This window comes from Hirundo rustica, chromosome 3, assembly GCF_015227805.2.
Source record: "Hirundo rustica isolate bHirRus1 chromosome 3, bHirRus1.pri.v3, whole genome shotgun sequence".
In the NCBI taxonomy this organism is placed as follows: domain Eukaryota; kingdom Metazoa; phylum Chordata; class Aves; order Passeriformes; family Hirundinidae; genus Hirundo; species Hirundo rustica.
The window spans coordinates 57,898,668-57,923,549 of record NC_053452.1 but is presented as its reverse complement, the minus strand read 5'-3'; the positions used below and the strand labels follow the sequence as shown (position 1 = coordinate 57,923,549).

At 41.5% G+C, this 24,882-nt stretch overlaps 1 protein-coding gene across 2 annotated transcripts; it reads left to right on the top strand.

Moving 5' to 3' along the window:
- Positions 1-309: 309 nt before the first annotated feature.
- On the top strand, positions 310-21,964 carry IYD (iodotyrosine deiodinase). Of its 2 annotated transcripts, XM_040059424.1 has the most exons (6): positions 310-671; positions 9,726-9,878; positions 15,991-16,185; positions 18,199-18,358; positions 19,475-19,631; positions 21,402-21,964. In XM_040059424.1, the coding sequence occupies exons 2-6, from the start codon at positions 9,764-9,766 to the stop codon at positions 21,582-21,584; spliced, it is 810 nt and encodes a 269-aa protein (XP_039915358.1). In that variant the 5' UTR covers positions 310-671; positions 9,726-9,763; the 3' UTR covers positions 21,585-21,964. The 2 variants fall into 2 exon arrangements, with proteins under 2 accessions (XP_039915358.1, XP_039915357.1); XM_040059423.2 differs by lacking the exon at positions 310-671 and having other exon boundaries at positions 9,653-9,878.
- The last annotated feature ends 2,918 nt before the right edge of the window (positions 21,965-24,882 follow it).

The window sequence follows — 24,882 nt, the reverse complement described above, 5'->3', positions numbered from 1 at the left end:
CCTGTTGTGATTCAGTCGTGCCAGTAGCCTAATGCCAGCTTCTGTCCTCATCTGACACTTCCACGCTGCTCAGAAGGAACCGCTGGGGAAATACGCTTTCACAGATTGTTAGTTGAACAGCCACAGCCCTCAGAGCCTTGTGTAATAAGGCATTGGCTGAGGAAAGGGAAATAACCAAGTGCTGGTCACATACCACCTCTCTATTTGCTATCAGCACAACCTCAAAGGCAGCTGATTCTGGGTGGGAGGGAAACCTTCTCAGAGGTCACCTCAATTAACACAGGGCTTGGGCAGGGGCTCCGCCTGGTTTCATAGATAAAGCTTTGCTGCTTTTTCATTTACTGGGATGAACCTGACGAAAATGAGCAATTGGGTTCTCATGCTGCAAAAAGCCACTGACAAAGCTCTAAAGCAGGATCCTCTGTGTATGTGTGTAGCTGCTGGCAAAGCATGGGATGACAGACTACCTCACAGTTAGCAGGGGCAGGACCAATCTGTAGCACAGAGAAAACAGTATATAGGTCCTAATTATTTTTTATTTTGGAGTGAAATCACACTGAAAAGCAAACAGTTGCAGTCAATACTGAAAAATTAGCTTATTTATCTTTTTGGACACAGAAGATGCTCCAGCATTGATTAACTGTAATGGACTGCAGGGCACTGATTGCAAGGTAAGATATGATTGATTGCTGGGGGGAAGACACTTGGTATTGGGGCAGCACCTTGACAACCTTTAAAAGAGCATCAGACACGTGTGCAGAGCTGAGCCAAGCTGGACTCCACATGCAGTCAATGGACTGTTGTTGTTCCAAGATAATCTGGGAGCATCAGGCAGGGCAGAAGTCTGTTTTGTAACTGTATTGGTGACAAAGCAAGGTGAGGGTAAGGATGCTGGCAGAATGCCTGGATCTTGGAGTTCACTCATTTATGGTGCACACTGTATTTTCCAGAAATACCCATTCATAAGTTTTAAAGTAAAGTAACCTCTTTGGAGTCTGAGTTTCTTCTTCCTCAGTCGTGATATATCTGTGATGTGAAGAGTTTCACAGTGGGTTTTGCCTATGTAGTTAGTCTGATCCTTTCAATGAATTTAGATCCCAAAGATCCAGAGGAAATTTTCAGATAAGCCCATTTTCAAGCTCTGTAAGCCCACTGGAAGAAACCATATGCCAAGTTCACTGGCTGGCAGAAGAGCAAACTTCAAGAAATTTAATTGTCCTGCACAGCTGTATTTTTCAAACAGTCCAGTAATATCCAGTTTCAATTTCAGAGAGAGCAATTGTCATTAAAGTGTTATCTGAGTAAAGTGAATTGTTTGAATAGTGCTGGGATTTAAAGCTGTTGTTGTGAGAAAGACTGCTTGCCTTTTTTTTTTTTTTTACAGGACCAGCCAGGGGAAGCTGCGGCTTCTTTCTATAGGAGGGAAGATGGTGAATATTAATCACCCGTTGGCAACCTGTCAGGTGGTGGATTGCAACCCAAGAGAAGTGACAGGTTAATAACAAATATTTACACACAGGACAAAAGTAACAGTAGAGATGGGCAAGAGATCTGCATTGCCTGAACTCTTAGGTCAGTTATTTGTGTGGGAAAAATATTTTCCTTTCTTGGGCTTGGGGAAATTGGTAGAAATATCTTTGTCAGGAAATATCATTTAAATTCTCTGTGTGCTCGGGATTTCTCTTTGAAAAGATCATTTGAGAAAAGAACAAGATTGGCAATTCTGGGTTCCTTGGCTGACTATCCAGCCTCAGGACTTCTGTGGCACACGCTGACCTGACTGCCCAGCTATGCTACCCTCCCTGGATACTGAAATATTCGACATTACCAGACGCTCTAAAAATGTCTCCCACAGTGTTTGATGTCTCTGTGGTTTACCTGAGAGCTGGGTCAGCATATGTGCTCTTCTGGACTTTGTGCATTGCATGGGAGTTTACTTCCCAGCTTCACTCATGAGCAACAAGTGCTGGAGCAAGGGAGAGGGAAATACTGGACAGCATCATCCTTGATGCACGTGAACCAGAGTCCCAGTGACAGCTGATCTTTGGCCACTGATTCTACTGTGGGAAGGGAGGAAGGTTTTCACTTGGAGGTAATTCCAGGGGGCTGCAAAGCCCCCTCAGGGAGATGCTCTCTGTTAGGCTGAGTGAGGAGCCCATGCGGCAACTCCACCATCCACACCAACCCAGTAGACAGCAAGTGTGACTCGTGTGAAGGAGAGCAGTTGGAGAGGGTAGAGCTAATGATGGACAGACCCACCTCAATGATGAGAGGAGGCTGTGGATGCCCTTGGCAGTAAGGACAGGGCTTCAGACTTGTGATAGTTTTCTTCAGGGGGCTGGGAGATGAAACTCATTCAAAGCGTGTAAAGAAGAAGAAAAAAAAATCAAAACAAGCAACCCACAAAAACCCACTTTGAACATTGCTATTTATGATTACATAGGAATTCAAGGCTTCCTTCATGTTCATAGCTAGAAACTGTTTTCCTAGATAAAGTTTTAGAGGCTTAGATATAATCAGCTAAGGAACTCTTCAAATAAGCTAAGCTGTGTTTTGATTTGGTGCAAATAAGAAGTGAAGTAATAGGAATAGCTATTCCTGGAACAGCTGAAGCTTTGAAATGCTGATTTGATATGCTCCATACTGCCATTCAGCTATCCTGCCATAGCGGTATCGAAGGAAAGACGGTTTTCCTCTTCATGAACATACAAAAAGAAGGATATACTAGCAGCTGGAAATAAAAATCCAGCTCTGAAAAATAGGGGAGATAATTTTTGTCCTCTTTTACCTTTTACTTTATATTTTTATTCTATTTTTTCTGTATTTCTTCTTAGCATCAAAAAGACAATAGCAATGTTTCTTACATCAGCTACAAAGGGCATCCAGTTATCATTTCTGTACTGCTGTTACCTCACTTGACACCATGATCTGAAAAGTCTGATCATGTGGGGCACGACAGTAAGTTTGCTATCAACACTCATTCTCCTGCATCATGAGCTGACAGGGGAGATCTGGGATGATGTCTGTGCTGCAGTCAGAAGCCCAGGCAGGGCAGGTATGGGGATGTGACCCTGGGGGTGAAGGCTGGGGAGCTGCAGCTGCAGGGCTGCCAGCATGAGGAGCTGTCTGAATTTTTGCCCAGGTCTTGAGAAGCCTTTGGCATGGTGATAACTGTGCTGGCTCTGGTAATGGAGCTGGTTTAGGTCTACCTATACATATGCTTCAGCCCCACACCTGGGGCTGTATGGCCATACAGAATCTGCCATTTGGATTTCTGTCTCTGCATCCTGCCCCTGCCTTCCCCTCCTTGGCCCAATATGCACATAATGTTTGCTCTGGTATTTTATCTAAAAGAGGCTCTTCTCAGCCTGCTGGCCATTGGGAGGAGACCATTGCTACCCCTCCTTCCTGTTCCCTAAACACTCCTATATTGAAGAGCTTTTAAGAGTCTCTATTAGGCTGTGCGCTCCCATGGGGCTATTCAGAAATGGTCTTTACTTTTCCCCATCAGCTTGTATCAAGGGTAACTCACAGAAAAAAACAGATTTGAACATAGTCTATTATGAGTCTGTGCCTAAAAGTGATCATAGAAAAATAATATTTTGTCTTTATTTTGCCCCAATTTGGGCCAAATATCTTCCAAGGTCTGTGTTTTCTGCAGATCCTTGGTGGTTTCCCTTTAAGCTCAGTGATGTTTTCAGTATCTTTGTTTAGAGTTTAGTGAGTTTCTGAAAACTGAGCCATGCAGCTTTACTTTACTTCAGTGAGTAGTACTTCTAATGTTCATCAGATTCCTGCCATGTGGAAACTCACTCCTACATCTTCATGGTGGTAACATCGATACAGCAATGGCAGATTTCTTGTTCTGCTATGAATCCGGGGGCAAAATCTGGGTTAAATTTAAGTTATTTTCTGAAATCAGGAATATTTTTAGGAGCACTAATTGTCCTGTTGAGCACAACTAATGGTTAATCTGATAAGACATCCTAATAAATGGATTATTATATTTAGAAAGATACTAGTGAATCATGTCTATGGTTAGGTTAGTTCTTCTGCCTGTGATATATAAACACAGGGAGTTTGCAAGTGAAGGGTGCTATACTGAGGACAAATGGAAAAAATTGCTCTGTTGCATGGTGTTCTGTTGTCTTGTGCTTTCGTTGCTAAGGGATGTAATTCTATTACCCACTGTACTGTTAGATTTCAAAAGGGTAGTTCATAAGCACTAATAACATTTGTGGCAATCTGAGCTAAGTTAATGAAAAAGATAATCAAATCTAATGCTCCAGGGCAAGATATCTGATATCTCCAGGGGTCATAAACAGATCATACAGCTGTCTTGGGGCAGGGGGTGCTTGTGTGTGTGAGTGCAAGAAGAGGCAAGAGGCAGCAGAAAAGTGAGGGTCACCTTGCTCAGAAACACTGTGTGCTGGTCACTGGCAGAGGCAGGAGGGGATTGTTAGATATGTCACAGAGATGGAGATGTTTATTAAGCTAATGATATTTTTAGTAATGCTGATACCTAATAGATAAGTTTCAGCTGATCTCAGACATTTGTCTCAATGTGTTGATTGGGAAATTGGATTAAGTAGTTCATGTATGGCTCTGCCTTGCTCATAGCAGGTGAATACTGACTTGGGAGCTGACCAAGGATGGCACTGAAATAGCCTTTGGAGGTTTTTTTTGTTTTGGTTTGGTTTTGTTTTTGGGTTTTTTTTTTTTTTGTTTTTTTTTGGTTTGGTTTTTTTTGTTTGTTTGGGGTTTTTTTTTTTTTTGTTTTGTTTTTTACACAAGCTTCAGTGTGAAACTCAATTCTGAAGCAAATGTAGTATTTTATTGTGTCTCTAGACAACACCCAGTGACGACTTTTTCTTGCTTCTAACTACAGAGATTTTTTTTGGATTCTTTCATCACCACTTATTGCTATATCACTTGAGAGTCCCAACAGAGGCTTCGTGTTCCTTGTAGGTGTGTAACTGATAATGTTCAGCAAAGGATACTTACAATGGGAATTGTAGCCAGACCAACCCAAAACCATGTTTTCTCTCACGGACTCATGCTGTATTTATTGCAAGGACATCCTTCACCTCACTCTTCATTTCCGTACATTCACTGTGAGCATTCTTCTATCTCTACTACTATTGTCTTTAACACAGATCTGCTTTTCACTAGAGTAAGACTTCTGTCCTGGTTTCGGCCAAGGACAGGTCAATTTTTAGCAGTAGCCATGAGGTGGCAGAGCCTGGAGCTATGTTACCTTCTACCATGCACTTCATCAGGGGGAGGCAGAAGTAGGGGATTCTCATTTCCAAGGAGGATGATGTGGCCGTGTTGATGTTTCCAGTGTGTTTTTCTCCACTCCTCTTGTCAGCAGAATGCAGACCTCAGTTTGCTTTCACCTGGAGGGGCATGCAGTATACCTGGAAACAATTGCCCCAGGGGTGGAAGCACAGTCCCTCCATCTGCCACGGACTGATCCAGGCTGCACTGGAAAAGGATGAGGCTCCAGAACACTTGCAGTTCCTTGACAACATCGTTGTATGGGGCAACATGGCAGAGGAAGTTTTTGAGAAAGGAGAGAAGATAACCCAGATCATCCTGAAGGCCAGTTCTGCCATAAAACAAAGTAAGATTAAAGGACCTGCCTGGGAAATTGGAGTAAAAGGGCAAGATGAACACAGTCACATTTTCATGGACATGGTCAAAAACCAGCAAAATACTAACTGTGTTCCCACCAACAGGCAAGAAGGAAACTCAGTTTTCTTATTTCATTGTTTCCAGTAAAATTTTCTTAACTACAGATATCTGCCCTTTGTCTGGAGGGAGGCGGAGGAGGGGAGTAGGTTGTGCTTTTCACTTTAGAGGGAGAACTAAATTCATTAATTCCATCCCTACACCACAACAACTTTTCGTACCAAATCCTAGCCATGTGAGGACAAGTGCTATAGCCTGTGTATATGGCCAAAATTAGATGATTAGGAAAAACAAGAAGGCTAAGGACTGCATTAAATGGTCCCTCCTTCCATATGTCTTCCTAAGCCTCAAAGACTTCCTAAATTAGGTGTTTTACCTACCATACTTTGCCTTTGATAGTTAATCAATTCTGAATAGTTGTGCTTGATCCCTTTTTGAATGTTTAGATCTTACTAATTTTCTGTAGTGCCCAATAAGGAGTCCTAAAGAGTTCTCCAATAAAGAGACTTCTCAAAGTAAAAATGTGTCATGAGCATTGTGTCATTTGTTGGCTTTAAGCGTCCTTGCAGCCTACAATGGTTCACGTGCCCACCACATGACAGTTTCGTCCCCAAGCGTGATCGTTCTGTGACTGTCCCACCATTGGTCTGTCCACTACTGGCATTTGCTCATCACATGTTTTTATCATCACACTTTGAAGAAAAAAAATAAAGGGCTATATTTAATACTAGAGTACTTTTTCTTTCCTGTCTGAAGAACAACAGCTATCCTCAGACTTTAATAGGAAATATTAAAGAAAGTATTTTGGGACCAGAAGGTTTTAGTATGATGGTCTATACCTTTTAGGAGTGCTTACATGGTTTTCATGCAGTAATTGATGTTCTCAATTGTTGTATTTCTATCAACATTTTCTAAATTCTTTCCGTGTTTGTCAGAAAAACTCCATTAATTTCTAGAATTAGGGTTATTCGTAAAGTTTATCCTGACTTTTTGAGGCTCCAAAAAACCCCCAAAATTCAGCTGCTAGTCTTTAGGGCTTACTGTAGAACAGAAGAAATCATTGTAATAAATTTTCTCAAATTTGTCATGATAATATTAATCACATTTCTATAAAGATTGGATTGGAAAAAAAAAATCTAACAGAAAAACTGATTGAAATCTACTGTACAAAAATTAACTGCTTCTACTCACCCTTTCCCACAGTTGCTCAAGACATCACCATATTTCTGTTTTAAATGTCTACAATATAGAGTTATTTAAACTGATTTAGGTTTTAATTAAACAAGGGAGGCTGGGGTTTCTGTGGGGTTGAAGTTCAACCTAGCAACTTTCAATATGTAACACCAAATAGATTTTGCTTAAGTTAATACCAAAGGGACTTTTATTTAACTTTCTTTCTTTCTCTGTTCTACAAAAGAAAAATTAATATCAACTCTAAGGAAGTTATTCTGGAACAGTGAACTATTACAAAGTTTCCAGCATTGCAAGTAGAGGTAGTTTTTTTAAACATCATTTATCTTTCCATATTGCTTCTCTCGTTCAGCACAGACCTGTCTGTTCATAGCATGGATTCTCAGCTGCACAGCATCCAGATCCTAATTTATGAGTACATGAATAATCAAGGTTAATATATTCCCTGGGGGAGAAACAGTCAGTGCCATTCAGACCACATTCTGCTTTCCTCTCTTGCCAGAGTAGGCTGTTGAAAACATGTCTGATGAAATTGCAGGTTCATTGTCTAATCTCATGAATTAATTTAATGTTTCTAATTGGGATTAGGTAAAGTACCTCTCCCCATGACTGGACAGCCAGCAGGTGGGACAAATGAGTTTAAATATCTACTCTAAATCAAGGAGAGAGAGGATAAATTTACATATTTTCTTTTTCCCCATATGATAATTGTTTCGGTTCCTACAGAGTGTACTTGTTTTGGGGCTTTTTATATGTGCAGCCCAAATCAATGACCCAAGCACATGTCCCAGGCCACAAATTGGCTGGAGAGTAGGAAAGATGAGATTCATGGTTTAGATATTCAAGCAAATTTTCCTCTTAACCTGAGGTAGATGGAAGTTTATTAACAACTTTAATGGATTGGATTAGATTAGATTAGATTAGATTAGATTAGATTAGGAACCTAAGGACAACTTTTGCATGTCCTCTTTATTACATCTCTGATGGATTTGAGAAGTCCTTTGGCAGTTCTGGGGCCACCTTTCTTATACAGATCCCAAATACTGCCTATAAGGACTGGTACCTCCAGGAACTGGGGGCCTGTGTGTTGGAGTAGGATGCAGTGGAACAGCAGTATTTATTCTGTATCTGAGCTGGGCAGCTGAGAAAGCCCAGCCTGGGTACAAGCTTTGAGGCAATTTCATTTTGCCTCTTAAGCACGTCTGGACAGTATGTGCACAGCTGAGCAACTTGCTTGACCTTGCCCTTTTAGCACAAGGAGGTTGTATCAAAAGAGGATACATGTCTGGACCACCAGCCAGACTTTCTTTATGTGTGACCAACCAGTGTGGTCACACATTCCCCTTCTTCTGCAGCAACCTGGTCATTAATCTGTGTTTCCCAACACACAGACCAATCCTCAAGGCAGCTGGCAGCATCTGCCAGAGCACTGGAAGGTAGGGAGCCCTTAGAGTGACTGTGTCCAAAAGGACCAGTGCTGCAAAACCGGTGGGGTGAGAGGCATGAGTGGTAGGGTATGACTGAGAACCTGTCAGGATGGAACCTATGCATACCCCAAATTCTCTCTCCCCTTTGTGTCCTGAGGAAAGGGACTGAAATGACCCCCTGCAGGTGCCAGCTTCAGCACTGATGTGCCCTGGGGCTCACCATCTCCTGCTACAACTGCACTCACAACAGCTCCCACTTTTCTTGGGGGAGCTTATTCAAAGTGCAGATTATCTTGCCATGGATGCCAGGGCATCAGAAATGGCCCTGTGTGGCATGAGATAAGGCTTGGCAAGGATGGTGCTTAGGAGGTGCTGAGAAGAGCTGATGGACACTGGTGACTGCATGCAGAGAGCAGTCCTGCACCCTGGTCTCCAGCACAGCCCTCAGCACCCGCTGCCATCTGACATTTCATTATCCAGTATGTCTCAACAGCCCCAGATAAAGACAGCAAAGCAGTGTTGCTGTGTTGGTTCAGATCCCAAGCTGCTGGCTGAGGTAAAAATGGGTGAAGCATTCAGACATTGACCTTGATTGGATTATACCAGGATGCTACCAGCTTTTAATCTTTGATAAGACACTGAAACATGGATTTTAAATTCACTGCAGCCCTCCCATATTTTCTCCTTTGATTCTTTGAATTCTTCTTGTCAGTTCCCCCAGAATAATCAGGATGAAGGCAGGGTTCTGTGAATTGTCTCACTCACGCTTTATACAGAGGCAATGCTGCCCCTTTACTTATCTGTTCTATTGACCTGTTGACATAGCTGAGGGTGGTGCTGCAAACTGATTTGCAATTGGTGATATTCTGAATTCCTGGGATACATGTAAAATGCTAATTTTATGAGTTAAACATTGAAGAGGTGCCATTAGTTTTTAAAAATAATATTCCCACTTGGCTCTTCTCATAATCACTGTTACAAGGAAGATTACTGGCACGACCATAACAATAAAGAGGGGAGAAATATTTTGCTTTAGTCTGGAGTTTGAAAAGACCTTGGGGTTTTTTAATTTATTTTGCACTGATCAACATTTAGGTGTATTGTCAGTGCCTCTGCTTGCTGTTTATGAGATGTTTCTTCTCAGAAAGTATATAAGCCTGGGTCTGGAGTTTTTTTAACTGCAGGAGCTGTTTATTAACATCAGGAGCCCATCACAGATGAGATTGTGGGGGCGGTGTCTGAAAAGTAAAAGCAAGATAGGGTGGAGGACTGAACCTTGAGTCCACCCCTTTTTGCTTACTGCTTTGCTGCTCTTCCGTCTTCAGCCTCTCCTTTTTCATGAGAAACTACTGAACTTGGAAGAAAGGCTCCACATTACCATATTCATGGCGCTCTTTTCTTCCCTCACACCAGTATTTATAGCCATTATATGCGTTTTGATTGGAGTAATAATGAAGAAGACGAATGGAGAGAAGGAAAAACATGACACTAAAAGCAAGCATCCATCTCGTCCATGGGTGGATGAAGATTTAAAAGATGGCACTGACCATCCCTTAGAAGAAGAAGGTAAGAAAAATCTTATCCCAAACACTTTCATGGTTTGAATTCTATTGGCTGATACGAATAAAGGAGGTGTAATCTTCCGGACTTCTCTGCAGTGACAGCAAAGCTCAGTGCAACACAGCTGCTGCACCCTGAGCTTGCCAGCTCCCAGGAAGGAGGCAGTCCTCATGTCATGTCACTGTTGGTGTAAATCTCTATTCCCTCCAGACCCGCAGAGCAGAGTGAGAAAAAAAAAAAAAAGGTATATATAAAATATATTCTCAGAGACTCCTGTCTGTCCCTCTGTAAAGTAGATCTCAGACCTATGAGGGACTCTATGGACAGTGTAAGGAAAGAGAAGAGATCCTGCTGAATTCCCCAAGTCTCTTCCCAGGCCTTATTAGTGTGAGCAAAGGGAATACCTGAGCAGAGTGCTTCTTTCTGCAAGTCATTCCACTTTAACACTCAGTGCTATGTATTTTGTCTCAGCACAGCTAAAAAGTTGGAAATGAGTTTGTTACTGTTTTTACAAAAGTCCTCCATTTGTGGCTTCTGAGAATGTCAATGACAGATTTGTTGGGAGCTGTGTTGATCAAATATTTAAGAACAAAATATGGTGGTGGTGATAATCTGGTCACTCAGCTGCATATTTGAACCTGTACAAAATTCCCTTTATTTTTATTAGCTTTTTCTGATTCACAGCTTGGACAAAAGTCTAAGCACAAAATGTACCCTTCCTTCTTCTTACTTCTTAACTATCCTCCATAAACTCACTTTATTTCTTTGTGAAATAAAAATCTAGAGAATTCTGTTCCTATCTATTTTTTAAAATTATAGTTAATGCAGCTCTTTTTTTTTTTTTTTTTTTTTTTTTTTCCCTCCCTCAAAATGGTCTCAAAGGCTTTTTGAGGGGTCTGTCTGCGTTGTTTTATCCCCATAATGATATTTTCCCTCAGTCTGCTTCTAGGAATCTTAAAACTTACAGTGTTCTTCTGCACATACACCTATTTCTAAGGACCATTATAGCTCTTTTCTCAGTGTTCAGTGTAGTTTGGGTTAGTGTTGTTTATCAGTTTCTGAAAATAGTTGATACCAGGAAGGGTTTAAACCCCGTTGACTATTTTCCAAACATATAAAATTTCTTTACAAATCAGTTCACTGTGTTGTATCCTCCTTTGTTCAATGCAAAATAGATTCTGTATAAAGTTATCCCATAATTTGTTGTTAATGGCTTACTACTTCAGTTATACAGCTGCAAATTAGAATTCCTGTGGGTAGTTCAAATGATGAGCTATGAATTATCATCTTGGACTATAGCTGTTTCTATCAGTTAAAAAATTTAGATCCTGTACATAAACTTATTAGCTCTTATCAAGAAGCCTCACTGACACAGCTCAATACATAAAATTTTAGTCTTTTATATGTTAGTTGCTTTCCCTGTTATTCAGTTGCTGAATTCAAAACTGTACTAGTTTAAAATTGCTTGCAAAAAAATTTAGACAGGTAGATGTGTTGGTACTGTTGCTAAGTTTTATTTGGTTTTAAATAAAACCTTTCTCAATATACTATGTCATCCAATATTAAATTTTCTTGCTATTTTTCTTTTAGTAACAAATAATGATCTTTCCCTTAATGGTGTGTGATTCAAAACAAATTCTTTGTAAAACAGTAATGTCTTTTATAACTAGAAATATTAAAATAATTTCATCATTCACAGGGAAATTTTTTCTTCAGCACAGGAAAGCCCAGCCTAAGTGAGAAGAGTAGCAAGGAGAAGAGTTAGTAAGGATCTGTTACTTTGCTAAAGCCTTAATTGAGGATCAAAACATGTTAACCTTATTGTCAGTGTTAAAATTTTCACTGACTGCACTAGAAGCTGAAAAGGAAACATGGATGTAAAAAGAGATTTTTTCCTAATAATAAAGAATACCTGCTGTGTAAATTCTGTTATTTTATTAATGTAACTTACTTTATCAGACAAGCTCAGTTCTACTTAAATATCTCAGGCTGGCTTGTGTTTAAAGATTAAGTTCCTGTGAAGAGAATTTGTGTTAGGTAACATGAAACATTCTTAAGGCCTTGTCTAAAGCTAGAATCTAGGGCTGCCCCACATGAACAAGCTGAATTTTCAACAGCCCCTTGAATAGGATGGGGCAACTGAAGACAAAGTCTTTTGATTCATGCCCTTGTCCAAAGCAAGGTCTATTTGCTGAGAGAGTGAGGCACTCTGCTAGAAAAACAGAAAAGCACTGACCTTAGATATAGCCCCACGAACCTCCCCTGAAGTGGAACCCTCAGGGATGTTTCCCATGAGAAGGACATGCCTTTGAGCAGCAGAGCATTCAGTGTAAATCGCTGAACTGCTTGGGCAGGCTCACTAGGGTCACTTACTGGCAACGAAGGGTAGAATGGTGAGTGTTCCTGAGCTTGTCTGGGTTGTGTTTTCCATAGCTGAAGAGATGGATGTTTCTTGGAGCAGCCTGAAACCCAGTTCTTTTGTTAAGTGCAAAGCTCTCAGTCCATTTGTTTAATGCTTTAACTGGCAGTACTTCAGATTTGTTTGCATGCCCATCTATCCTGTAGCTTTTTTCTTCACTTATAAGATTCAGAATGTGAGATTGCTGTGCTGTGGATTGGCAAAGACACTGATGATGCACTCTACTTAAAGAACACAAAGCAACACACAGAGTCCCAAATGTTCCATTTCTTCTGAAAATGCACTGCTGGTTACTTGTGATACGCCTTAGAACAGACCTGTCCCTCTTAAAAGCATCTCTCTTCTCTCCAGTTTCAAAGATTTCCCATTTCTTAATAATACTGCTACTGACATGGATGAGGCAGTAGCAATTTAAACCTCCTTTTCAATGACAGTTTATGTTTTATATCATTTAGGAACACAGGACTTAGATGGACACAGTGCATTACCGTGTGCATCTCCCTGCTGCAGCAGATACATCCAGCCTTTGTCATCAGCTGAATGAACATGAAAACTGGACTTCTGTGACGCTTTTTCTTTAACCTTGCTGAAAGGCTGGTCCAGAATTTCTTACTGTGGGTTAAAAGCCCTCCTCTAACTTTCTGTCTGCCTAAACTTATTTAATACCACTGTACACATATTTAATCTGTTCCATCCTCTTGATTTTTTTTGAATGATTCTCTTCCAGCCCTGGTATATACTCTCCAGTGGTTTACGGATAGCAACAAGATTTCCTCTCAGCCCTCCTTATGCTAGGTTTTCCCTTTATATAACAGCCACTCTATTTCTCTTAAGATCATAAGAAACCTTCTGCAACTATATTCCAGTTGAGGTAATTTTTGCAGTATTTTGATACTGGTTTTTTCCTTCTAGGGTTTGCGCCTCTCCAGCTTGCTACTTCTTTTGCTTAGGATCCCTGACCCACTCTTGAGGTTTCCAGGATCAGCCTGCTTACCACTATTTATAACCCACTAGCAGGGCAATCCATCTCTTTTAGTTCCCTATTAGTCACACTCAGTTCAGGGCTGGATTCACTACTGGGATTCCTGTAGTGGCCCATTTTGCAGCAGTCTGCCATTAATCAAAGAACCCACGGAGTCAGTTACCCAGCATTTAAGACCAAGGATGTGAAACTTTTCTTTACATGCATTTAATTTTTTTCTTATGCATGTCTTTACTCTGGAAAAGAGAATTAGAGAGCAATTGCGTGCTTAGGAAGCAATTCTCTAGAGAAGAAACCTGTTTGGAAAGCAAATGCAGTAGTCTCGTCTGGGGTTTCTCAAGGATCAGTCTCAGGACCAATTGTTAATATTATCTAGTGGTCTTTGCATAAAAGCAAGGAGTGTAAAAATGAAATATCTGACATACAACTGGAAGGCAACAACACAGAGAAGTGTCAGTGTAGGTAAAATAAGTGGCCAACAGAAGTTAAATGGCAACTTATTGTTCTCAGTATGAGTTTTTAATTAAGAACTCATGCTTCAAACCGAGGTAAAATTTATTACATGATTTTCAGGCTGATTATAACCTGCCATATGGACTGCTGGGAACAACATATTCATCATCCTAAAATGTATCCAGAGAGGAATTTCTGACAGAGATAGAAAAATAGTACTTTTAAAATGAGATTCCATTTGGGATGTCTGAGCCAAAACAATTTCAGGAATAAAAGCAGGAAGCTTGATGACTACTGTAAATGGGCAACAGAACTGATGACAATCTTGAGAATGTGGCTAACAAGGTAATAGACTTGCTAGCAGGATGTCTGTTGTCCATCAAGTGGTGGAATACAAAGAGATATAAACAAGACACTTGTGGTATTGTATAACATGACCGTACAAACAGGAGTATGTCTAAACACAGCAATTAGAGATATAGAAAGCAAGCACTAAACAGATGGTGCTGATAATGATTTAAAGTTAGCATATGGATAATGTTAACTGCTAAGAAAGAATGGTAGACACATGGTGGAAGAGAATATATGATAGATTAATTTATTTAAAAAAAAAATAATTCCAGGAGAGTTTTGGTTTTGTGTGTCAGTTTCCACACTTCTAGGTTTCTCCATTTCAGCTAGTATTCCCAGGTTGAGTGTATTGAGGTTTTCCATTCTCATTAGCCATCTCACCTTTGTCCCATGTCCAAAATCTTTGAAAGTACATTTCTTTTTTTCACCTTGTTATTAAATTGAACTATCTTGACCAAACAGCAGTTTCACTTCTCTTCTCCTTACATGGGAAAATCCCCCACAACACAAAACAAGCAAGCACTCATCACTATCTTACTGGGTGTAAACCACTAAGGGAATAGTCATCACATTATCAAGAGGCACCCTTTTACTTTTTGAGCATGCAAGATGATCACAAAAATAATTTTTACAAGGACTCACTGCTTTCCATTAACCTGGAGCCAGGTCCTTGCAGACTATGACCAAGAGTGCTTAACACAGGCATGAAATGCTAAACAAAACAAAACTTCAAGGTGAATTCTTTATACACAAAATGAAGCGTGTGTTGTTTGGAGACCAGAAGCATTCAATTTAGATTCAATTTATGAAATGGGATTTATTTCACTCCTTTGCACAGGCTGAACCACACTTGTGAATATTTCACTGCTTTTAAAATGAACAAAAAACCAGCCTGGTCTCTAAGGCAACTGCATACTACTAAAACACAGAAGTAATTGCTGTTTGAATTTGTGCTGGAGATTGCTATGATTTGGGAATAATAGCCTAATAGTGACAGAAAAAGAACTGGACTATTTTTTCCTGACTCAGCTCTGTGTAGGAGATTGCTCAGTACTATTGACTAGTCAAAATGTGGCATTTAAATGGCTTTAACTTCCACATCATAGCTGCAAAAAAATGCTATCTGTGCTGATTGTAGGAATATGGGGGAGAAAGAGGCCTCAGAGACAACAGGAGATTCATTTTGTGATATAGACAGACAGATTTCAGTGAAATGGAGAATAATTTTGAGTTCTTAATTTAAAGCCAAGAAACACTATATCCTACATTTAATATGTTGTTATCCTAAGTATAGATGCCTGACATCCATTTCCTCTTATGCTGAAAGCATCAGGAAACCGAAGAGCTTAACCACAAAGTCACATTTCTGCAGAGCCAAAGCTTGCAATGCTCCTGCTATGAAACATGAATATGGAGGAAGTTGACATTCAGCTCTTCAGAGGAGATTTTACACGTATTGGTAGTTAAGCTCTCTCCTTAACTTCAGTAATTTAATTGATTTTTTTTTTTCCTTATTAAACAGCTCAAGAAGGAACACACATGTTCACATTTACTTGCTGAGAAAAGTGCACTGGAAGCCTGTCCACTCTTTCAATGCTATTTCAGCTTGTAACCCATTTTTACAGGCAGGCTTGCAGGCTGAAGCGGAGAAAGCAATGACCTCTTTGTGGATCACACTTGCTAGAGCCAGCCAGGACCCTCCTGCCTCTTGGTATTTAAACAAGGTGTTTATTCACTAGCGGGAGCTGGGGATCAAGGAGTTGTGTCAACTGGAACTTTAGACTTTTCCATACCAGCGGTGTAGAAGTGCAGCGTATGCCAGCGCAGAACAACGTGCATTACGGTGTGAATGCCAAGGACATCAACACCATCCTCCAGCAAAAAAATCCCTAACCAGTTGTATTTTCTTGCAGAGGGTGAGGAAGAGTGGCAAGGACTTGAGGAAAATGTTGCCCATGTCCCCTTCACTGGAGAGCGATACTCTGAGGCTGAAATGATTAAAAGGTCACAGACATTCTATGAGCTTCTAAATAAGAGACGTTCTGTCAGGTTTCTCAGTGATGAGCCAGTCCCCAGGGAGGTTATCGATAATGTCATCAGAACAGCAGGTAGGTACTGAGTGGTTTTCCCAGTGGTCTGGGGGGGGAAAAAAAAAAAAAGGATCATCATTGCTGTTCAAATATGTAACTGTGAAAAGGTGGCCTGGAAAAGCCAAGGGAACTGGAATTTTGCTTATGATTTTCCTAGATTCACCTGTGGCTGGAATGAATTAGCACCCATTGATTGACTGGAAATTATTCAGCTTGAACAACTGTGTGTCGGAGACTGGTTTGGAGTACTCCCAATTCCTTTGTATTTGCAGTTAACCCATAAGGGAAGAAGAGCATTTCAGCAGCATGAAAAAAATAACTTCATTTTCAACCTTTAAAATATGTTATTTAAAATGAAATTTGTGTGGTTTATTGAGAAATCTTTCAAATAGAAATATTGAGGAGTTTTCTCAAAAATGTCAAGTCGTGTACTTCACACGCTTTAAAACTTAATGCTTTATGATGACATTTATCATGTGTGGGTTTTGTTTTTTGGGGTCCCCCCACAAACAAATAGATTAAATTGTCTCAGCCATGCCAAATATTTCAGTTGACATAAACGGTTGGTGCTTAATAAAGGGAAAGAATTTCAGTCTAGAACAAAAAACCTTTTCCATTCCTTCCAACAGTAGTGTCAGACCCCTAGCATATGATTGGAGTGTTATGCTGAGGACCCTAATAGAGATTGTTTGACTGAATGTCAGAAACTGATTATCTTTGTTGTTGTTGAGATTTTATGAGCTTCAAATCATTACTGTCATGTCCTGGCCTAATCTCATCTCTGCTTTAGTAACATCGACTTCAGTCAGGAGTGGTTTTGACCCTCATGATTTCTCTTATTTTATTAACCAGCTGCTGCTACTATAGAAAATATTCCCAAGCTGCCTTAGAGAAAAGTTCAGTAGCCTTTAGCAGGGTTAATAATCTGAAGAATCTCCACATTTGAGGTGCATCATTTTCCCTTTAAAAACTGTAAGCAGCTTTGTTACTGCACTGTAATGAGTCTCCATCTCCCTCTAATTAACTAGGAGTCATTAAAACACTGAGCATGTTTTGGCAAATGCAGCAAAGCAAACAAGCCTGGCGTGCAGATGAAGTACTTAGTAACCCTGAAAGCTTTGAGCTGTGTGGAGAAAAAGAAAACAAAGGGAAGCATGAATGCCATCAGTTATTACCCAAACCTGAGGAGAGGCAAGGTTCACAATATAAAAGCATATTCATATATCAGGAGAGTTCAAGCTGCTTATTTAGTGTTTCTTGAACTAAAATCAGTCCTTAGTATTGCATGCATTCAAGTTCTTCAAATATTTTAAATGTGTATGAGGAACCAGAGAGATATAAGCAGTTTTCTTAATCTATATATCTGTAAACCTGTGCAGATACATATTCTTCAGCTTCTGGTTTTTAATTTCTAGACAGTTATTTCTCCAGTGGTGTTGGTGGGTAAGCAAGTACAGATTTAATATGTGCACACCTATAAGCTCCAGCTGTCTTTGGGACAACAAACTGAAACGTGGTACGCTCTGTGGCAGATGTCTGTGTTGTACAGCTCCTTATCTTTGTCAGTCAGTGACAGGTTGCTGCAGGCGGTCACTCAGCTTTGTTTTCCTGAAAGCCATTGCTTGCACCCTTCAGCTAAAACCACATGTCAGAGTTGGTTGGGTATTCAGACAGAGCTTTGCTTTTTGTACAACACTTTGTAATAACATTACTGTGTTCATATATATTGCATCATATTACTGCCTCATCATAAGAACCACCAAATAAGGAATTTTTTTACAAATCCTGAACACTGGCTTCCTGTAAGATGGCAGTATGAAAGGACTAACCTCTGTTCTTCAATGGGATTTCACATTCTTTGAGAAAGAAATGAACAGGATTGTCTGCCAAAACTTAGTCATTTTCTTCCCATCTCATCCACTTGCTTTCCTATTGCTCAGCTGCTCAGCCTGAAAGCTCACAAGGAAGAGCTGATACCTCTCACTGCCCACCCTCCTTCCTGTGTTTTTACTTTTCCATTTTTGTATGAAGGTACTTCACCTAGTGGAGCACACACTGAGCCCTGGACCTTTGTGGTAGTGCAAGATCCATATTTAAAACATAAGATTCGTGAAATTGTAGAAGAAGAAGAGGAAATCAACTACAAAAAAAGGATGGGAGACAGATGGGTTAATGACCTGAAAAGATTGAGGTACGAAAAGTCACTTACCTAAGGGGTGTGAAGAGAGCCATTGTTTCAGCGTAGGAAAAACTTCTATAATTTTCTATTTCTTCCTCCATCTCACTTTTAATAATTTTCTAAAATCCATGTTTGGAAACAAAAACTTATAAGTATGTGTAGAATTGTGTCTTGGTGGCTGGTTCATAAAATTGCTTCCAGTAGAAGGGATTACATGCTCTCTATTTTGAAAGTTTTCCAAGCACTTGGCTCCATCATTATTTTTTCCTATGTAACCTCTGCAGCTGAAACTCTTGTCCCAGATTTTTTCTGTTTTTTTTTGCCAAACAGTCAAGCTCCCAAAGTCGCTGGAAGCTTTGCTATCAACTGAGGAAGCCTCAAGGCCTGTCCCTATCCAAGTGCTGAATTATGCAATATTTAGGTGTCCCAAATGCCCTCCGAAGTCTGACTGACTTGCTAAACTTCACACAGTGGGAAGATGTCTACTGAGTCTTGGCTTGTCAAGTGGAGCATGTGCACAAAGCTTTGTAGGGTTGAATTGCCCTACTTGTTTGATAATATTGCTATTTTTCAGGTGTTTAGGTGCTATGCAAATTTATGTGCTATGCAGACAACTAAATGTCAGAGTTATGTTTTGAGTGAGAACAGTAGAAAGCACTCATTTTCTTGTCTAAATCCTATGTCATGATTGTCATTTAAGAAATTGGGAGCCAAATTATTTTTTTCAGGGATAAAATACCCAGGAACAGAATAACAATTTTTGCCATTGGAATATATTTAGGCTTAGACCTTAGATAAAAAAGTTTTGAACTTTTCTGACAGCAGTCTTGCCTGTAATGACAGAAAAGTTGGCACTGCTGGTAACAGAGAAATCTTCACTCTTCAGAGTGAGCACACCAACCCTTCAGCCAAATCTGTTAAAATTGAGAACTCCATTCAAACTATTTTTTTCTTTCTGAAATGTTTCTATTTAAGCTGATAATACTTAATCCTTTGCAGTAAGTGTTCTAAGATTTAGTCTATTGCTATAATTGTCATGTACCTTTAGTGCACCTTTGCAGACAGTAAATATAATTTACAGGAAAGGGAAAAGGTTGCAAAACAAGTGTCATAAACATTCTTTTGCAGAACAAATTGGATCAAAGAGTACTTGGACACTGCCCCGTATTTGATCCTCATTTTCAAGCAGGTATATGGGCGGCTTCCAAATGGCAAAAAGAAGACCCACTACTACAATGAAATCAGTGTTTCCATTGCCTGCGGTATCCTGCTTGCTGCACTGCAGGTATGTTGACAGAACCAACATACTGTGAGTCAATATATTGGTTTGGGTGATGTACCAAGACTGTTCTGCCCAAATGAGTGTGGAACCCAATTTAGATTTTAATATTTCAGTCTCCTGGATCGCTTCAATTCCTGGCAATATGTCTTAGTTTTGAGTTTTAAAGTTATTCTACCCAGGTCTGTATCTGAGAAGGTGATTCCTATCCTCAGTACTGATTAACAGGAAGAAAAAATATAATGTAGCTTCCAGAGTTGTCACTCTTCTCTCGGCACAGGCTTCAGCCCCTGTGGTGTCTGCCTTATGCTAACAGGGCTGACAGGCTCTTCAGACTACCCAAGCACGACTGTGCGGTGCCACACTGGCTCCTTCTTTTCAGTAATCCCTATAAAACAGCTTGACACCAAACCGCTTTTAGCATACAATGCTGGGGAAAAAAAAAAAAAAAAAAAAAAAAAAAAAAAAAAAAAAAAAAAAAAAAAAAAAAAAAAAAAGAAAAGGGGAAAAAAAAAAAAAAAATTCAGGGCCATATTCCAGAGAACAAGCTGTACTATTTCAATCAGTCTTTCCGAGGCATTTCTGAAAGTGAACTGATCTCTAAAGCTCAGCATGTTTGACACCAGCCAGTTAGATTTGCTCAGTGGTTTCTCAGTGCTAGGTTCTGCTTCTTGTATCTGATGTACTCACACAAGTGTTAAATAGAGAAGCTATTCTGATAGTTAACCTGGCCTGTCAGCAAGATAACAGCAAGGTGCCTCCTCTTATATTAGGCCAATTTCCTACCAGGCACTGCCATTTCACAGTGTTTTGAATGACACTTTCTTTTGTGCATTGCTGCTCCTCAGGCACCATTCAGCACCATCACTATTAGCTCTTCTCCTCTTGAGAAGAACATAGAGATTACTTAATGTGACACGTGCATTTCCTGGGCACTTCTCCCTGGATGACTTGTATCTCAAAGCCTCCCAAAATGCTTGCATTGCATAGACAGAGAGACAGAAATCCGTATGTGCAGCTCTCAGGAAGCGACTCAGCTGTGTGGTCATACCTTGGGTGATGTCAGCTCTTTATTGTTTGCCCAGATTTTTTAGGTTTTTTTACAAAGAGAGATTGTGAGATTTTGAATGAGAGGAAGAGTGATACATAGACTTATTTTGGGATTCTGATGTAATCCATAACAATGGCCACTGTGAGAGAAGCCAACAGACTCCTGTGACAACTTCTGAGGCATAGCCTATGCCCCCTGTCCCTGCAAGGTACAGCTCTTGAGGAGAAACTCAAGTGTTCACTAGGCTGTAAAGGCATCTTCCTGCCAGGTGTATGGAGACAAGAACCAAAACAGTTCTCTGTATGAGCCTGATCAGAGAACCATGGTATGGTTTGGAATGGATGTTTCAAGAACATCTTGTCCAATCACCAGCACCATGGGATGACATTCCAATCATGTCCCCACAGCTGCCTCTCAGCTCCCCTGCGGCCATGTATTCCCTGTCACACTGAGCACGGCAGGCAGGCTCTGGCTCTGAGCAGCACTCATGGCAGGCAGACTGTGCTGTTGTTGCGGTGGAGAAATGTTCCACTCCTCTGTAAGCACAGCAGGCATCCGCTATGGTGCCACTGAGCCTGTTATTAGATCAGGTGTTCTAAAGCCTGCAGCAGGTCTAACGGAGCAGCATTTCTGGACAGAAGGATGTGTACAGGTGTGCTGGGAACAACCGCTACAAATAAAGCGCGCAGGCCTGCGTCTCACTGTCGCTGTGTGTCTTGCTGCAGAACGCGGGTCTGTACACAGTGACCTCCACGCCCCTGAACTGCGGCCCCCAGCTCCGGGTGCTGCTGCAGCGCCCAGCTAACGAGAAGCTCCTGCTGCTGCTCCCCGTTGGCTATCCCAAGAGAGACGCCACTGTGCCTGCGCTGACGCGGAAGCCGCTGGAAGACATCATGGTGGTCATGTGAGCCCAGCGCCACGAGGAAGGGGAGCGTCGCTGCTGACAGCTGAACCTGTCGCTGCTGTTTCTGTGCATCGTCCCTCTGTGTCGCCTTTGCTCTGGCTGTTTACACCTCTGTTTCTTTTAGTGCTAGTAATCTACTGAGACAGCAGTGATCAGCCAAGCACTGTGCCTTGGACAGCTGCTGCTGCCTATCTGACTGGGGCATTGTTCCAGGGGATATGTACAACTTAAATTACTTTCATCACTTGATTTTTCTCATGCATTGTGGGGACGAATCTCTTCTTGAACTGGAATATATATTTTCCTTATACTTTTGTGATTGCCATTACACAGTTATTTTAACTTAGGAGTTTTAATGAAGATTGTATTAAAAGATACAAAGAGGTCAAACTGAGCCGTCCTATCTTGATGAGTGTGTGCTGTTTAAATGCCCCTTCCCCTTTACTGTGTTCAGCTGTGTGTAGAAAGTTCCTATTTTCCTCCTATATGGTAGGATTTCTCTACTTGATTGATCTCAAAAACTCTCTCTGCCAGGCTTTCTTAAACTACTGTGTGTCCGAGTGTCTTAATTTGGGGGAAATTTAGTAGGAACAAGGCACACAAGTAATTTGCTTGTTACCATTGATTTATACATGTTCCAGGCACAGTTAGATCATGTGGTAGCTATCAATCGTGCCCCCGGTACTTCTCTGCTTCGCCTGGAAGCAGCGCAGAGGGAACATTCTGGTTATCCTGTTCATATCCTGTACAGCTATACCGGTTTAACACCCTGGAATTGAAATGCTTTGAGACCCTGACAGACGAGAGGAGCTTCCCCGCCGGCCCCAGCCCGGGTCCGGGAGCGGCGCGCTGTGAGGGCGGGCGCTGCCCCCTCGTGGGGCCTGGGCCCGCCGGCTCCGCAGCGGCCACAGGGGAAACCCGAGAGACGCGGCCCTCCCGCAGGGCTCTCTGCTCGGGAAACGCTTCCCCTCCCTCATCTCCGCTCCTCCCAACGCCAGGCGCATTCAGCCGAACTGGCTTCAGCCGGCCTTGAGGGATGAGATGCTGGAGAGCAGTGCCACGGGAAGGGACCTGAGAGTCCTGGTCTGTGGCCAGTTGAACACGAGTCATTGTGCCCTGACAGCCAGGGGGGCCAACCCTGTCCTGGGGTGCATCGTGCACAGCATGGCCAACCCTGTCCTGGGGTACATCGTGCACAGCATGGCCAACCCTGTCCTGGGGTGCATCGTGCACAGCATGGCCAACCCTGTCCTGGGGTGCATCGTGCACAGCATGGCCAACCCTGTCCTGGGGTGCATCGTGCACAGCATGGCCAACCCTGTCCTGGGGTGCATTGGGCACAGCATGGCCAACCCTGTCCTGGGGTACATCGGGCACAGCATGGCCAACCCTGTCCTGGGGTGCATCGTGCACAGCATGGCCAACCCTGTCCTGGGGTGCATCGGGCACAGCATGGCCAACCCTGTCCTGGGGTGCATCGGGCACAGCATGGCCAGCCCTGTCCTGGGGTGCATCGGGCACAGCATGGCCAGCCGGGCAAGGGAGGGGATTGTCCTGCTCTGCTCTGAGCTGGGGCAGCCTCACCGCCGGTGCTGGGAGCAGATTTGGGTATGACAATATATCTATCCCATAATGTTAGAGAGTGTCCAAAGGAGGAGCAAGGAAGATGGTGAAGGAAGGACCCAAGGGAATGGCCTGAAGTTGTGGCAGGGAGGTTTAGGTTGGCATTAGAAAAGGGTTCTTCACCCAGAGGGTGGCTGGGCACTGGAACAGGATCCCTAGGGAAGTGGGCACTGCACCAATCCTGACAGAGTTCAAGAAGCATTTGGACAGTGCTTTTGGACACTCAGTGTGACTCTTGGGAGTGGTGCTGTGCAGGGCCAGGAGCTGGACTCGATGATCCTTGGGGTCCCTTCTAACTCAGGATATTCTATGATTCTGAGTTAACTCACTCCTTATCTGAAGTCTAACCTGGTGTAGTGGTAGGTTCAGTAGGGGGATTGAAACTACAGGATCTTTGAGGTTCCTTCCAATCCAAACCATTCTATGATTCTACAAGTCAAATCCCATTTACCATCACTTGTCAGCTGAACAGGTGGAGAGGATAATGTTTTGCAGAGGTACAGATTTTGGCCGCTTCAGTGCCTCTGTCACCCAGTGGAAAAAACTATTTCTTCTTTGACAGACCATTTTGCTGGTATTTGGCAGATATGGTGACATCATCTGTTGTACTAGTCTATTTCATGTTCTCAGTGGTACAGCTGTGGAAGGGAATTTCTCATGCAGGCCTATAGTCAAATAAAAAATAATTTAGAAAAAAATTGAAAAAGGAAGAAAAAAGGGAAGTCCCTAGTCTATACACTTTCAGGGTCTAAAAACTAGTAAGGGAGATAGGGATGAGCTGAACCAAGTGAAGGCTGATCAGCTGCAGGTGCCCAGTTATCAGAATACATATTAAAAGTAACTGTTGCAAGTTTTCCTTCTATGCAGATACTACTGTGCCCCATGAAGCCCCTTCAAAAGCAGTTTGTACCTGCTGGTATTACTATGTTTTAATTCAGAGTTCACGTCAACAGAGGGAGAGCTGAATCCCTGTCGTGTTGCAACTTTTCCTACAGAAATAAACTCTCAGCTACAGAAATAAATTACTTCTGCCTGGTCTCAGTCTACAAAATAGATGACACTCAGAGAAACTTTACTAAATAAATTCAGTTTCAAACAGCAGGAGCTTGCGTATATAAGACTATTTCTAGTGTGGTTTCATAACTAAAAAAAAACAAAAAAACCCCTAAAGCAGTTTTAAAAATACACAAAAATTGTCACGATAATAAGCATTATTATACACAATTCTTCACAGCAAAGAAGATTTATGGGTTCTTTTCCTCTATGTGTTTATTCTGGATACTAAGATACACATTAAAAACTCAAGCCCTCACACCTACTAGATGGGAAAGATTCTATCCAAAAAACATTTCTGGAATCATAAAATGTAAGTAAAATAAGCTTCTTTTATTCTTCTTAGTTTGTGTGGGGTTTTTTTCCTTTTTATCCCTCCCTTAAAAATGCTTATTCAAATGGAAATACTTCAGTAGTATTGCTACCGCTGATGATACTGCAGAGTGTCTCGTAAATCATGTTAGTACTCGTGTTGTGAAAAGCCTACTTGGAATTGCCACTGTTCTCTAATAAGTGCACTGTCTTTACTTAAAACACAATTAAACAATAATAAATTTTGCCTTTCCATGCAGCGCACTGTTGAATAAAACAGATTAGCATTTAAATTGTTTTACACTTAACTAGGG